General features: G+C 62.6%; 1 protein-coding gene across 3 annotated transcripts in view; it reads left to right on the top strand.

The window, feature by feature from the left end:
- The window catches only part of POC1A (POC1 centriolar protein A), an 82172-nt gene extending 67478 nt beyond the window's left edge, over positions 1-14694 (top strand). For all 3 annotated transcript variants that reach the window (XM_058288986.2, XM_058288988.2, XM_071212089.1), the window contains one exon: positions 12936-14694. In XM_058288986.2, the coding sequence (XP_058144969.1) occupies positions 12936-13034 (99 nt within the window). In that variant the 3' untranslated portion in view covers positions 13035-14694. The remainder of the gene's footprint in view (positions 1-12935) is intronic.
- Positions 14695-15430: the final 736 nt, after the last annotated feature.

The raw sequence follows: 15430 nt of genomic DNA, 5'->3' as shown, positions 1-15430 counted from the left end.
GGGGTAGCAGGAGTGGAGCTCCCCACAGCACTCAGGTCCAGGAATGCTTTTGAGCTGCCAGCAAAACGCTAGTGGCCTGGCTGGGCAGGGGGGTGAGAGGAGAGAGAAAGTCTTTCCCCAGGGCCCAGGAAGGAGGGGAGGAGTGGACCGGGGTGCAGACCCGGAAACAGCGTGGAGCCTGGGGCCTGGGGTAAGGCCCGTTAGGTCACAGCCTCGAACCTGTACCCCGACCTCGGGGCCAGGATAGACGCTCATCAAGAGCGGGCACTTCTTGTGACAACTGCTCTTTAAATGGACTTATCGTAAGGTTTTGGGGGGACTGTCTTTCCTAACGATGGAATTTAGGGTTTTCTCAGGGCACCTTTTGCTTCACAAGCCCCTTGTGGTCATTTCTCGAGAGCGGCTAGGGCTGAGGTCCTGAGCGTGCCTCCTCTTCCTCGCGTCTCTCTCGAGGTGCCGATTCTGCCGTGAGCCTGTCCCGAGCCTCCCACCCCTCACGCTGCCCTGGAGACAGCACACGACTGTCCCGTGGCTACCCCGGGGTCACTGGCCTGCCGGGCCTACCCCGAGTCTTCTCCTCCCTGGAGTCCTTCTCCAAGAAGGTCGGGGCCACCCCGGAGGCCCGCGGGGTCCGAGGAAAAGCCCAGGCCGGGCGTCAGAAGCCCCCCTCTTCTGGCCCAACTCTGCACCTCTTCACATGCACGGGCCTGGGTGGGTCTCAGTTTCCTCGTCCCTGGAGTGGCAACGTCAGGCTCTGCCCTCTGTCTGTCTTGTGGGCTGGGCAGCAGAGGGCCGCATGCCAGGCAGGCCGGGCGCTCCCTGAGGGCCCGCCTTCCACGGCGCACCCCTCGCCTCCACCCACGGCTGCTGGGGGCTGGACAAGCCCTGACCTGGGTGCCCTCCCGCCCTGAGTTCTTGTAGAGTGCTGCTGAGCGACTCGGGGCCTTTTCGCAGATGGCGGGGAGAATGACCAGTGAGCAGAGAGAGGCGCCTTCCCACAAGTAGCATTCCTGTCACACGCTCACCGCCCACACGGCTCCCTCCACTTCCTGAAGGGGCTCGCGGAGGCTGCGGAGGCCGGCTGCGTGGACTCAGTGCCCGCACGAACGACTTGTGGCTCGCGTGGTGTCTGGAGTCACAGAGGCCCTTCCTCGAGGGTGAGGGGGGGCACGTGGAGCCGTGGACAGTGGCCCGGGATCTGGGGGTGCTTCCACGAGGGGCCCCGGCCCTGGCTCAGTGAGCAGCTTGGTGGTTTTGTCTCAGAAGCCCACAGCCAAGTTATTTTTGACTCTAGTTTCACATCTTGCTGCTTTGAAAAAAAATACCAAGCTATGAAATTCCTTCTCCGACTGTTGTCGTATGGCACTGGTGCTTCAGGTGGGCCACAGCAGTGCTGCGCTGTCACGTGCAGGTCGCTGTGGGTCGTGGAGGCTGCGCGACGTGAGGATGCACACAGTGAGGGCCCTGGGGCAGCGGGCCTGCCCAGCCCAGGCCGCCGAGACTCTGCCCACCTCAGCAGGCACGTTTTCTGCCTGTTTGCTTTGGGGCGTCAGACAAGACGGCCCTTTGCTTCAAGGCACCCCTGTGCCCACACACATGGCCCTGCCTCCTCTTGGCAGGCAGCTCGGGTGAGGTGTCTAGTTCCACGCTGCCAGGGAGGGTGGGAACACTGGCCGTGGCATGGGCCGAGCTGCCCTCTCTCCACATCAGCACAGGGAGCCACCTTGCCGCTTCTGTGCAGAGTCGAGTTAGCCGTCATCCTAGTTAACGCCGTCAGCGGGCTGCCTTTAAGCCAAAGCAGAGTTCAGCACGGCCTGAGCTCTTGCCACTTTGGGTTTGGAGACAAGCGGCCTGTTTTTCCTCTAAGAGGCCCCTTCCTGGGAGACAAGGGCCTCAGGACACCTTGGTCTGTGCCAGGGGCCCCTCGGTGCCTGCCTCTGGCCGCAGGGTTGCAGGCACCCCTCCCTGGCCCGCTGCGCTCGCTGCGGTTTACACAGGCTCCTCCAGCTTCATCGATGCAGGGCAAGCAGCATCTTCCCCAAGGACCCCGTTAGGGCCGGTACTCGGCCCCCCTCTTGGCGGGCTGCCTGGCTGGCGGCACCCGAAGGCTCGGAAGCGCATATCGATCGCCTGGGGGGCCCGATGGCAACTCTCATGTGGGTTTGGCCAAAACTCTTCCATTTTCTATCCAGTCTACAGTTGTGGCAAAAAGCACCCCCCGCCCCAAAGAAGCTCCGCAGAGGATGTGTAGACGGGACAGTGAGGCCCTGTGCAGGAAAGGCCCCCTAAGCGTGGACTCTGGGCTGGGAGGAGGAGACGGGGGCTCCAGGTAATTGGCTCGTCTGGGGATTCTAGGGCCCCCCAAGGAAGGGTCAAGCACAGGCCATGAGAAGGGGCCTTGAGCTGCGGTTGTGGTCACAGCAGGCAGCCCCAAATGGGCCCGACGGCTGAGATGAACCAGGCCGCGGCCGGCCCCTGCCCACTTGGCCCTCTCCCATACCAGTTGCCTCCACGCAGGGCCAGGAAGAGTGCAGGAGGGCCGGCCCCTTTCCTCAGCGCGCCCCCTCAGCCACGCTGGCTGGAGGAATGAGAGCAGGAAGGGGCTTGGAGCTCAGCCGGGCACGGCATTTGAGGGAGCAGTTCTCTAAGTCCCGTTCTGATCCGAGCCCAGCTGGTGGCTCCAGAAAACTGGCCGAAGGGACGGGCCGGGGTGCACCCCGGGTCAGGGAGTTCTGCGGGCACGGGGAGGCCTGCAAGCCTCCGTCCCCGGTGGCCCACACCCTTCTCCCTCCCCGAGCCTGTCCTCTGGGCAGGGGCCACGGCCTTCCGCACGTTTCCGTCTCGATACCAAGCTGGGCGCGCTTATGTCTTATCAGGTCTTGGTAAATTAACCGGTTCACGTGGACTGGAAAAGCTGCCTCTGCCGACCTGGGAGGCTGGCGGTGGCCGAGGCCAAGGCGCAGGCCTCCTGCTCAGCTCACCTGGAGTCTCTACGGCTGCCTGTGGCCGGCAGCGACGGGCGCCCCGCGCCTCGAGGCCTGCGCCTATCAGATGCTCAGCGCGGGGGCCGGCACGTGGTTAGCGAAGCGTGCACTTGAACCCAGGCCCGTGCCGGCCAAGTGCGGGGCGAGCATTTGCTCAGGTCCCCCCTCCTGGCGTGGGCAGCGCAGTGGGTCCAGGAGCGTCCAGTTTTGAGGATGGCATTTAGTGGGTCCCTCTTTAAAGCATCCTTGAGCGGAGGTGGTGGCAGGGACACGGCTGTTTGAAAGGAGATGATTGAAAGCCTAGGGGGAGGTAAGGGAGCCGAGAGTCCTTAATCCCGCGGATAATCCACCAATAGAAAACAGTGTTCCATGTGCGTCCCGAGGAGAGCTAGCCCTCAGCAGAGGCAGGGGCCGGGGGGCCGCAGAAGCGCCGGAGAAATCCTATCTCCCTGAGATAATCCGAAGCAGCAACATGGGCCATGGGCTCGAGGGACCAAGAGCTCATTTTGTAACATTCACAGCCGACTGCGGGGTGAGGGGGTGGGGAAAAAGACGGTTGCAGAGCCCGGAGGGATGGGGAGGGATTTCTTTAGAAAGCCGGTAGGTTTTGTGCCCCTGCTGTGTGCGCCTGGAGCAGTGGGCGTCAGCAGAGGAGGGCGTCTCCATCCCTTCCCCTCTGAAGTGCCGGCCTGGTGGCTTCTGTCATTGCGTCAGGCCTGGGGTGGCAGGGAGCATCCAGGCTGGACTACAGCCTCTTTGTCCACCCCCGCTTCCTCCTGAGGCCAGGCGGCCTCCTCCCAAGGCCAGCGGGGGGCGGTCCTCTCACCCGCCTTCTTCCTGCCCACAGCCCCTCAGGCCCACTGGTCCAAGGCTCCAGCCCACATGAGGGTTCCTTGCCAGCCGGGCAGGCTTGTCCCTGCTGGAAGGCTGCCCTCTGCCCTCGGGCACCTGGCTGGCAGGTGCAATCCCGAGTACAGTGCTGGCTGCTGGGCCACTGCCCATCAGCCCCCAGCGTGCACCCCCTGCATGCCAGGTGTTGGGCCTGGGTGTACAGTAGTACACAGACAGGACAGACAAAAGCCCCTGTCCTCGTGGCACTGGCACTCAGGCTGACAGGCGTCACCTTGAGGGCTGGCATTTGCCCCTTCTGACTGGAAGGCCCCTGTACCACAGACCGGTAGGTGCTGGGCGGTGGCTGGGGCCAGGAGGCAGAGCCTTGGGTGGTGGGAAGGGCTGGGCCGGCCAGGGCACTGTCGGCAAGGCAGTTGTGTCAACGCTGTGTGCGCACATAAACACACACACGCACGCACGCACCAGGAAACAGAGATGGAGCTGGCAGGAGACGAGGCCCGCTGGGGGCAGGCAGCGGGGACTGGGAGCCCTGTTTTGTTTTGATCGCTCTCAAGACCCCACAGCAAAGAGAGTCCCCTTTTATTGCAGCTGTTTCAGATCCTTAGAATCCCAGTGAAGGCAAAACCACACTACAGGGGAGAGTAACTCCACATTTTCTGTCCTTGCAATGAAGCCAGAGAAGAGTTAGAAGTTCCGTGTCACATTGTTGAGACCAGGACGGCTGAGCCGACGGCCAGCCCCAGGACGTCCCCTGCGGCCCAGGGTGAGCGGGCGCCCCCACCAGCGTGGCAAGGGGGCTGCGCCCTCTTCCTGAGGCCCAGCGCAGCTGGGACCCCCTGCCTCCCCCGGGATCTGGCCCCTGTGTTGGGGGGGGAAAGGGGAACAGGAGAGTCCCCAGCCCCGCTGGGGAGACCGCCTGGGGGAGCTCAAACCAACCACAAGCCTGGAAATGATTAAAAGGAATTTTCCGTCACGGGAGAGCTGTAAGAAGCAGCCAGACCACCACGTGCCCTGATGGCTCAGACCCTCCCAGGCCTGACCGCAGGCCGCCCTCCTGGGGCCCCATCTGGAGCCCAGAGCTCAGCGGGAGCCCTGGGAGGGCATGAGCTGTGCATGCGGGTGATGATTCTGACGGGTGACCGGGAGAGGTGCATTGCGCCCATGAAGAAACTGAGGCCCGAGTCAGAGAGAGCTTGCCCAGGGCCTCCCAGGTTCGTGGTAGAGGTGGGATTTGACCCCAGGCTGCACGGCGCTGGAGCCTATGCCCTGAAGCACACGACACAGAGGACACAGGGCTTCCCCGGGACACAGACAGCCTTTTCCAAGGGCCCGGACCCCTGCCACAGCCACAGCATGCTGGGAGACGAGGAGCAGGGCTTCGGGTGGGCGGGCTGGGCAGGGAGGGGGCAGCGGCAGGCCACACAGGGCCCGAGTGCCACACGAATGCCGTGCCAGCTCCTGGACTGGGAAGGGACGTGGCAGAAGCAATGTGGAGGGCTCAGGGGTGAAGGGCGAGCCAGGAGCAGGGCAGGGCTCACCAGGAAGCTGAGGCGTGAGCATGGGGATGGCAAGAGGCAGTAGTTGGGACCCACGTCCCGGAGCTCCTGAGCAGGAAGTGCCTGGGGGCTGTGGGGTGGGGGTGGCCTGCCCCGGCAGGAGCCCTGGCCACGGCCCCAAGGGTGCCCTGCCAGCCCAGCGCATTAGCCAGGGCTCATGGCCATGTGGGTCTGATCTTGTCACTCCTTTCCTTGGCCCCCCCACCCTGCACGTCTCACAGCCCCACCCCCATCCCGAGATCCCCACCGCCCTCTCCCAGGCTTTGCCAGGTGCTTCCTCTCCCTGACACCCATCTCCCAGGCTGAGTGTCTCCCCCATGCAGCCCCTCCTCCATCCCCACTCCTTCTCACCCCTTCGGCCCCTGATGTCCCAGTGTCCTGGCTCCCCTCATGGCGACCAGCCCGGGGCTGCCCTCTCGCCCCTGCCCCCAGGCCAGGCCGAGTGCGCTAGCTCGGGGGATGCATGGCCTCCCTCGTTGGCCTGTGTCCCTCTGGCCCAGCCACCTTGCATGCCCACCCCCCCCCCCAGTTTCCATCTTATTGAGTAGGCCCAGGAGGGGACCCCGGCCGAAGGGGCCCATGCACACCCGGGGCTCTGGGTGGAGCAGGGAGGCAAGGGTGGGGACGTACCCCGGCAGGGCAAGCAGAGGCTGCTGGGAGCTAGAGGGTCTGGGTGTGCGGGGTGCCCCCAGTGGGTCGCGCCTGCTGTGGTCAGTCCCCAGGCCGAGCCTCCCCTCTCAGAGCACCCTCTGGAACCAGTGCCCTGAAGGCTGGCTGCGGCCTGTGGGGCACCCTCCTCCTGGCTGTGCCTGCTCAGACCTGGGCACCTGCCGTGGTGCTCCAGCAGGAGAGCTTCCCTGTACGTTCCCTCCTGGCTGAAGGCCCCAGGGTGCCCGCCGGACTTCCCCTGCCTGCGCGCACACCTCAGACCAACCGTACCAGCCTCCTGATGGTTCTAAGAGTATGCCGGGTACTTCTCTGCCTCGGGGCCTTTGCACGTGTGCCTCCTGCTTGCAATGTTCTTCACCCATCTTGTGACTGAGAGTTGTTTCCTCATGGAAGCTTCTGGACCCGCTGTCAGGGCTGGAGCGCTCCTTCCCAGGACCGCCGGCCCTGGCGTCCGCCCCTGAGCAAGCGAGCCATGTCAGGGGCCTGGTCACCTGGATCTCGGTCCCTGTGGGCCAGACAGACCTGTCCTGCTGCTGCTCTTTGCCTTCTCCCCCAAACACACAGTGGAACGAGGATGAATAAGAGGCCTAAAAAGGAAGCAGAAATAAGAACGGGGGAGAAAGAGCTGAGAAAAAATGCAGGACAAGCCTGCCTGTGAGGTGAAGCCAGGCCAGGGAGAACAAGGCCAGCGGTGCTGAGAGGAGAGTCTAACCTCAGGGCAGCAGCAGGCTGGGAACGGGGAGCAAGCAGGAGCAGAGCGGGTGGGGGCGGGGAAGGGGGGCCGTCCTCGCTCCGTGGGGCAAGGCCCCGGGGGTCAGCGGGGTCGTGCCTGCCCTTGTTTGGCTTGGTGTCACTTCAAGGGTGGGGGCTCCTTCTATAAGGGAGCACTGGGCTCTCACCGCCTCCTCGCAGAGCCTGTAAGGACGTCATCTCCCCCAGGACCCGTGCCAGAGGGGCTGAGGTCGGCCCCTCAGAGGCCAGCAGAGGTGCCCAAGCCCAGCCTCTGTCCTGGGTGGGGTGGGGGGCAGGGGGCCGTGGGGAGCTGGCCCAGCATGGTTCTGGAGCCTGGAGCCCCCCGCGGCGGGGAGCAGGCCGTCAGCAGAGACCCCGCAACGTGATGACCGTGGAGAAGGAGGCGTGTGAGGTGGCGAGGCACGGAGGACAGTGTCTGCCAAATGCCCAGCGGCTGTGCTCCCCTCCCACCTGGATCTGGGGGCCCTGGGTGCCAGACATGTCGGCAAGGACTGGCACTTCGGTGCAACTTCTGTGGGCATCGCTATGATCCTTACGGAACTAAAAATAAAAGCCTGTCACTTTAATGTGTTATTTTTATACCACATTCAGAAGGGCCTTCAGGGTGTTACAGAAACGTCTTACACGTCTTGAACTGTGTGAGAAGACGCACTTGCCATGTTAATCTTGCCCCAGTAAGAGGCAGATCACAATGTCTTCTCCCCTGAGCAGGGGAGGTGGGGTTCAGATAAAACGCTGGTGTCCGGCCTCACCAGAGGATTCTTGGGGAGCTCAGGCAGGTGAGTCATGCTGGAAATGCCACCCCTTGGCCCGAGCTCTGGTCCCTGATGATTCCGGCACCCTCCTCCCCGTCAGGCCTCCCTGGCGCCTACTGCGGAGCTCTGCTGCTGCCAGGCATCTCTGTGGGTGTCACGGCGTCCTGACCGCTGCCAGGCCCTCTGCTCCCCTGCGCGGATTTTTCCCTCAAATGTCCTGGTGGGTTCACCCAGCCCTGGGGGTGAACGCAGACGCCGGCCCTGCCTGACCCACTCATCCGCCTCGGGGGCCTTGGGCTCCGCCTGTCCAACCCCAGGGCCCCCGCTCGAGAGCAGCCCTCGCCTCTGTCCTCAGCCTTGGGGGTCTCCTCCTCTCATCTCCCGTGGGACCCACTGCCAGGTGGTGGCGGTTCGTTCCTCGAGGACGCCGCGGGCTCTGGCCACTCTGATCCCCAGCCTTGCCCACGCGCGCTCCCCACGGCCACACAGCCACTCTCCAACCGTTCCCGTGTGGGGGCCAGTGGGGTTCCTTACCCTTGGCCTAGAGCTGTCCCCCCAGCACCTTTCACTGGCCTGAGCCCCGTCCTCGTCAGGATACCGGGGTGCCCGCTCATGCCCTTCTCACCATGTGCCCGGCTCAGGGTCTCTGTGCACATGCCCCCTCCGCCCTTGTGCCTGCTGAACTCCACCTTGGCCTTTGCTTTTTCCTCACTTCCCCTGAGCAGGTCAGACCCCTCCCCTCTTCCCAGCACACCCTAATGTCCGTGATTGCATAGCATTTGTTTCCTAGAACCGGCGTGCACGGCTTGGCCCTGAGGGAGGAGCGAGTCTAGGGCAAGGCGGGCAGGCTTCCTTAAAGGTGAATATTTTAGGCCCTTGAGCCATACAGTCTCTGTGGCAACTCCACGCCCTTGCTGTTGTAGTGAAAAGCTGGTGTGGATGGTGCATAAACACACGGGCAGGCTGTGTTCCAGCAGGACCTTGACAAAAATGGGTGCCCTGGATTTGGCCTGCAGGCTGGATTTGGCCAACTCTTGGTCTAGAGAAACAACAGAAAATAAATTCAATGGCAAATAGAGTTTCTCAGGCTAAAGCCTTCCAAGAGGAGGGCCGTGGCCCCCTGGTAACAGCAGGAGAAGGTGGTTCAGAAGTGAACTCAGCTGACCCTCTGACCAGTGTGGCCTTGATGATAAAACTGCTGGAGCCCTGGTGACCCTGTGGCTCCTCCACAGCTGCTTGGGTTTGGAGGTGGAAGAGGGGTGGGGGCACCCCAGGCTGGGCTCTTGGGCTGGCGTGCCAGAGGAGGGAGAGTGGGTAGGCCAGACCCCCTGTCTGCGATGGCGACGAAGCAAGGGTGGGCACTGCGAAGCTTTAGCACACGCTCTGGAGCCGGAGGCTCATGGTCCAGGGTCAGCACTTTTAAGCTGGGTGACTTCAGGCTAGTTGCTTAATATCACTGAGCCCCAGCTTTTTATTTATAAAATGGGAATAGGGCTGGTAACAGGCCCTACCCGAGGGCTGTGGAAGGGTGCTTGGTGCATCGTGGGCCTCTGTGGGAGAAGCCCGCGGCTCGGGGTGTCAAGAATCATCTGGGATCTCCCAAGGGTCTCCTCTTGAGTTCTGGGCTCCACACCCCAACTATAGAGGGGACTTAGGAGTGCCCGCCAGGGCGGCAGAAGAGCCAGGGAGCAGGGAGCGGGGAGGCGCCGCCCGGCTCCTCTGTGCTCAGTGGGTGGGAGGGGCTGGGCCTCCCCTCCTCGCAGCACCCGGACCCCAGAGCGAAGGCGTCCAGGAGATGGGCCATCTTTCCTGGCCGCCGTGCCCAGACAGCCCCCCGCAGCCAGAGCCCTGGGCTCCTGCCTGTCTTCAGTTTCCCTTCGCCCTGCTTAGAAGTCGGAGGACACCGGCGTCAGGCAGGGTGGCTGCCCTCCCTAGTGCCTGCCGAGGCGAGGACCAGCGAGGCGAGGGGCCAGGCCTTTGGCGCCGGCTACCTGCTCCTTGGACAGAGCAGACGGGGGTGACACGGGTCATGCTCTGAAGGTCATTCTCATTTGCCTGCGAGTAAAACTAGAAGGTGGCATGCACAAGGTGGGCGAGTGCGGGCCTCGGGAAGACAGTGGCGGTGTTGGCCGTGGAGGGCCCGCCTCACCCCCCAGTGCAGCTGTGCCCTCGTCCCCCGGCCTGGGAAGGATGGGCTCTGCGGCAGGAGGACAGTTCCCAAGGCTGGGTCTGGAATACGATGGGGAGGAAACTGCCACGACCTCTGCCCACTGGACACTGCGTCAGCACATTTACTGAGCACCTACTGCGTGCCTGGCACTGGCGTGGGGTGTGCTCACCATCGCTCTGAACGGACGGAAGTAAAAGTCAGTGTTGGGTAGAGCACGCCTGCTGGGGTCACCCCATCCTACACAGGGTTCAGGACCAAGTCCCCCCTGGCACGTGCGTCACGGGAGAAGGCAGGGGCAGACCCCCACTGTGTGCCCGATGAATGTCCAGCCCTGGACATTTGTGGTGTGAACCCCAACAGTGAGCTCTGTCCCAAGCCTGAGACTCAACAGGCAGTGACCCTGGAAGGCCCTCCCTGGCGTGGCGTTCAGATTTCCCAGGCATTGAGCACATTCTCTACCAAGAGTGGGTGCGGTGGCATCGTGGGCTTTTTCTTGGGGGGGCTAAGAGAGGCCAGTTCCCGGCTTCCCACATTACATGATGGGCCAGGCACGAGCCCTCACCAGGGCTGGGCCTCCCCCGCCGTCCCCACGTCCAGATGCTCCCTCCACTCCACCCACAGGCCCGGCCCTCCGTGGGGACCTGCCCTTGCTGCAGGCGCCTCCTGCCCTCCCGCTAGGTCCGTGCCAGTCCTCTGCCTGATGGGGCCCTTCCCATCACCAGGAGAACCTGTGCCCTGGCAGAGGGAAGGCACATCAGCAACACTGCAGGACAGGATTTCCAGGTTTCACCTGATGATGGAGAATAATCATTTTCTGTGAAAAATGAGAGCCTGTACTTTAACTCTTGGAGTGGGATTATTACGGGAAATCTGTGACCCAGAAAATGCTGGACAGTGTTCTAGCGAAAAAACAAATCCAGAAAGCATCCTCCTCTCCCCTGCCCATCCTCCAGCTCAGAGGCCTCTGGGACGGGGGGATCAAACGTGATTGGGAAGAGCCTGGTGGGTTTATCCCCAGGTGGTGGCCACCGCCCAGCACTTGGCAGAGCAAGCCTGGGGCGGGGGGCAGGGGAAGGGGAGGCTTAGCCCGTGGATGACATGGCTGTTCCAGAAGCTTGGCTGGGACGGGGAGAAGCTGGAGAGTGGTGGGGAAAGGAGGTGAGGGGTTTTTTGTCTGTTTTAAGCCTGTCTGTCCACAATACTCTAGGAGGCACCCTCTCAGAGCTCCAAAGGGAGGGGCCCTGCCGCGGGCCAGCCCCTCCCTTCAGGTGTTTGGTTGTGAAGCAGCTGGGGCTTTTCTTGGAAGGAGTTTGATGTCAGCAGTCTATGGCCACGGTCCTGCTGCGCAGAAGTCTGGGCCCCCGGGGGGCTGAGCACAGGCCGCCAGCGGTCGGCGGGGGCCCTGGCAGGGGCTCGCCTTTGTCCCCGAGGCCCAGGCGCGCTGGGGTTCCGGGGGTTGAGGCGCCTGTGGTCGTGAGTGCACCTTGCCCACGTGCCTTCTGGGCCCACCACCTCCACGTCTGGAAATTGGGTCCCTGTGAAATCTGTGTGTGGCTTTTTTTAAAACAGAAGAGGACAAGCAGCAGGCTTGGCTCCCCCGCTGTGGCCTTGAGTCCGGGGCCGTCGGAAAAAGTCTGGATGAAAAATGATGTTGGAGCTTGGCTCGGTGTGGGTTTCACAGCGGCCAGTGGAAACTTCCAGGAATGCCGCTCCAGGCCCGCCAGGCCGTTTCCGCTGCCCCTGTTGTGAGAGGCAGACCCCCTCCCTGGCTGGACTCGCGCCACGCTCGGCCTCTCGGGGTGCAGTGCGCATTCCGCGGGTGGAGACGCTTGCAGCTCTGTCCTGGGAGCTGGGGTTCGCAGCCCCCCAAGGCCGGCCAGCTTGTTGAGGAGGGCGGCCGCCAGACGGAGCAGCCTCCGTGAGCAGCTGACATCCGTGCTGGACGCCGGGGATTTATAGCAGGCGTCGGGGGGAAGTTCCCTCCAGAACGAGTCCGCCTTATTGAACGTGTGAAAGGGAAGTTTTCTTGCCACTGGCCCAAGGGCCAGAGCCTTCACAGGGCCTGGGGGAAGGTGGCAAGACCTCTTGGGGAGAGCCCGTGGTCAGTCGGAGGGATGAATAGGAAGTGTTCGTTTTTATCCCGGCAGCTTTCTGCTGCCTTTAGACTGCACGGCCCAGGACCCGAGCCTGCTGGCTCAGTGGCCTCGCCGGCCTGGGACGCGCCTGGCAGGAACAGGCCCCAGTCCTTGAGGAAAGTGATGAGCTGGGTCTCATGGCCCGCGTGGGGCCAGCTGACCGAGTGCTGGGTGGGCGTGTGACCGGGGAGTGCTGGGGGGCGTGCGACCGGGGAGCGCCGGAGGGCCGTGGGGAGGGTGGGACCCGCTGCCCAGCGCCCGAGCTCCCAGGCACCGCCGCCCCTCCTCCAGGGTCCTGTCCCAAACCGGGGGAGGCCTCGCCGGGAGCGTGTCTGCCAGTCCGGCCCCGGCCCACAAAGCAAGGCAGCCCCTGTCGTGCCGGGAGCAGAAAGGCAACCCGCTGCCGGGTGTGGCCGTAGCATGCGGGGCAAGCCACAGGGTGCTGGCCCTGCCCACCGTCCTTCCCACCTGCCGAGGAGACGGGCTCCGAGAGGCGCAGCTGTCACTCGCCTGTGTCCCCTGAGGCTGTTTGCCCAAAGACAGCTCATTTCCTGCAATGTCCTCACTGAGCTGGGAGAGACAGAGGCCCTGTGGGGGCTGCGACTCAGCTCCAGACCTTTGGCTTCTGCCAGCCCGGGAGGCCCCTCCGCGTGTTGGGGTGCAGGCCCCAGGGGCAGGGCCTTCATTTGGGGGTGCCGTTTTCTCATCTCTGGAGCGGGGATGCTCGATGTGACACAATCATTTCTAGACAGGGCCTGGCCCAAAGGCGGAAGCTGGTTCTGCTCCAGAATGCCCGAGTCTAACTGCCAGATCAGCAGGCCGGGGGCCCCTGGCGCCTTGGTTGTCTTGGGGGATGGCCACGGGCTGTGGGACCTGCCCCCTACCTTCCCTCCCTGTGTCCTCCCCCTGCCCACTGACTCCGGAGACCAACCACAGGGGCCGGGAGAGGTGGACACGGGGACAACGGTGTCCCAGCAGCCCTGAGACGGCTGAGCAGGGCCCGGCTGGAGGGGCTGGGGGCTGCTCCGTCCTCCGAGCCTGACGCACCGTTTGTCTTGCAGACGGTCTCCATCCTGGAGCAGCGGTTGACGCTGACCGAAGACCAGCTGAAGCAGTGCCTGGAGAACCAGCAGCTAATCATGCAGAGAAAGACATCGTGATCGCGGGGGCGAGAATCAAGAGCTCGTCGATTGGGGGGTGGGGCAGGCTGGGATTTGTACTGTGGGGTTTGGGTGACTAAATAAATGGGGTCGGGCTGAGTGGGCCTCGCAGCCATGCCCCGGCCCCAGGAGTCAGGCCCTCCTGCCTCTGCCTCGCTGCCTGGGCCGGGCTCTCCCCCCGGAAGCGCGAGCCTCGCGGGCAGGACCACGTTTACTTTCATGCCAAGGAGCTGCCGCCTCGGAGCCTGAGGACTTTGCAGGTCCCCCGGGGACGGGGCCCCAGCCCCCTGATTTCACCCACCCAGGCGTTTCTCACCCTGCCAAGCTTAGGAATGGGCTGCTGGTGGGCTGGATGAGCCAGGAGTTTTCTCCCAATCTGAGAAAGACCCGAAGCGGGCCCATCCGAGGCTTGTCTAGGAACAAGTCCCCTTCAGGGCAGGTGGCCTGGGCAGGGGCCTCGCCTTCGGCTCTGCGTGTTCCTGTGGCCTGTGCGTCTTCCTCTCTGCGTGCGTGAGGGCAAAAGACTCCCAACGCTACAACCGACTTGGCCAAGCTCATAGTGGAAATGGCTTGCTCTGGCTGAGACCTCGTCAGCCCTCCCTGCCCGAGGCCCACAGGGAGAATGGCAGCAGCGACTTGGGAGGGCCCGGGGCAGCCAGGACCCCTGCGTGCCACCCACCCCTCGTGCCAGGGTCCGGAGGCCTCAGGTGCATGAGGGCTTCCCTGGCTCCTGCTGTGCCTGTGCTGGGGTCCCAGAGTGAGTGTGTCCCAGAGGTCTGGGACCCCCTGTGCCTTCAGCTTCCTGGCCTAGGAGCCGGGACTTTATTGTCCTTAAACACCTGCTCTGCCCCAGTGCCATGTGAGTGATGGGGGTGTGCCCCCCCCACTCTCGCCTTTTCTTATGGGATTATAGCGGGGTGTTCTGGGACACCCAGGACATCGGTGCGAGGCCCAGCCCAGCATGGGCTCCAGATGGAGCAGGCCAGAGCCATGGCTGAGCTCCGCCGGGCCCGCGCCTCAGCCCCCAGCCTGCAGGGAGAGCTCGGCTGGGTCTGGGCCAGCCCTCCAAGGCGTTTCCTGAACACATAGCCACCAGCCAGGCCTGGAATTTGGGGAAAGAATGGTTCTCGAAGGGCTGGACATGCCTTTAAAACAACACATAGAAAGCAGATATGGCTCAAACAATTGGGCTCCCATCTACCATATAGGAGGTCCAGGGTTCAATGCCTGGGGTCTCCTAGTGAAGGCAAGCTGGCCCACACGGTGAGCTGGCCTGCGTGGAGTGCTGCCCTGCGTGGGAGTGCTGGCCCACACGGAGAGCTGGCGCAGCGAAATGACACAACAAAAACAGACAGGAGAGATAATAAGAGATATAGGGAAGTGGACTTGGCCCAATGGATGGGGCGTCCGCTTACCACATGGGGGGTCCACGGTTCAAACCCCAGGCCTCCTTGACCCATGTGGAGCTGGCCCACGTGCAGTGCTGACACGTGCAAGGAGTGCCATGCCACGCAAGGGTATCCCCCGCATAGGGGAGCCCCACGCGCAAGGAGTGCACCCATAAGGAGAGCCGCCCAGCGCGAAAGAAAGTGCAGCCTGCCCAAGAATGGCGCCGCACACACGGAGAGCTGACACAACAAGATGACGCAACAAAAAGAAACACAGATTCCCGTGCCGCTGATAAGGATAGAAGCAGTCACAGAAGAACAGCGAATGGACACAGAGAGCAGACAACTGGGGAGAGAGGGGGAAGAGAGAGGAATAAATTTAAAAAAATAAATCTTAAAAAAAAAAGAGAGATGCAGCAGACCAAGGACCTGAGGTGGCTCAAGAGAATGATCACCTCTCCCACTCCAGATCCCAGGATCGGTTCCCGGAGCCGCCTAATGAGAATGCAAGCAGACACAGAAGAGCACACAGTGAATGGACAGAGTGCAGACAATGAGGGAAGGGGAGAGCTAAATAAAATCTTAACAAAAAAACAACACAGAAGGTTCCAGGGGCTGGGGGTATGGGGACTGCCACTTCATGGAGGTGGAGTTTCAATTTGGGATAATGAAAAAGCTTGGAAATAGTGATGATGGTTGCACATCATTGTGAGTATAGTTAATGCCTCTGAGTTGTACGCTTAAAAATGTCTAAAATGGTGAAGTAAAGTTATGTATATTTTACATAAAGTAATGTGTATTACCATAATAAAAAAAGAAATCAGAGAAAAGGAGAAAAAAAACCAGACCTGCCTTCCAGCCTGGGCCACGCAGGGCTGTGGAGGGGCTATGGCTCTCATTTGGGGCCAGAAAAAAAAAACCTTACCTTGCTCACGCGGGGCCTGGCCTGGGCCTCGCTGCCTTCAGCGCAGATCTGGGGCCCTGGGATTCGAGGGCTCTGTCAACCCA

This window comes from Dasypus novemcinctus, chromosome 26 (assembly GCF_030445035.2).
Source record: "Dasypus novemcinctus isolate mDasNov1 chromosome 26, mDasNov1.1.hap2, whole genome shotgun sequence".
NCBI lineage: Eukaryota > Metazoa > Chordata > Mammalia > Cingulata > Dasypodidae > Dasypus > Dasypus novemcinctus.
The sequence above is the reverse complement of the archived record's forward strand: the minus strand, read 5'-3'. Positions and strand labels throughout refer to the sequence as shown.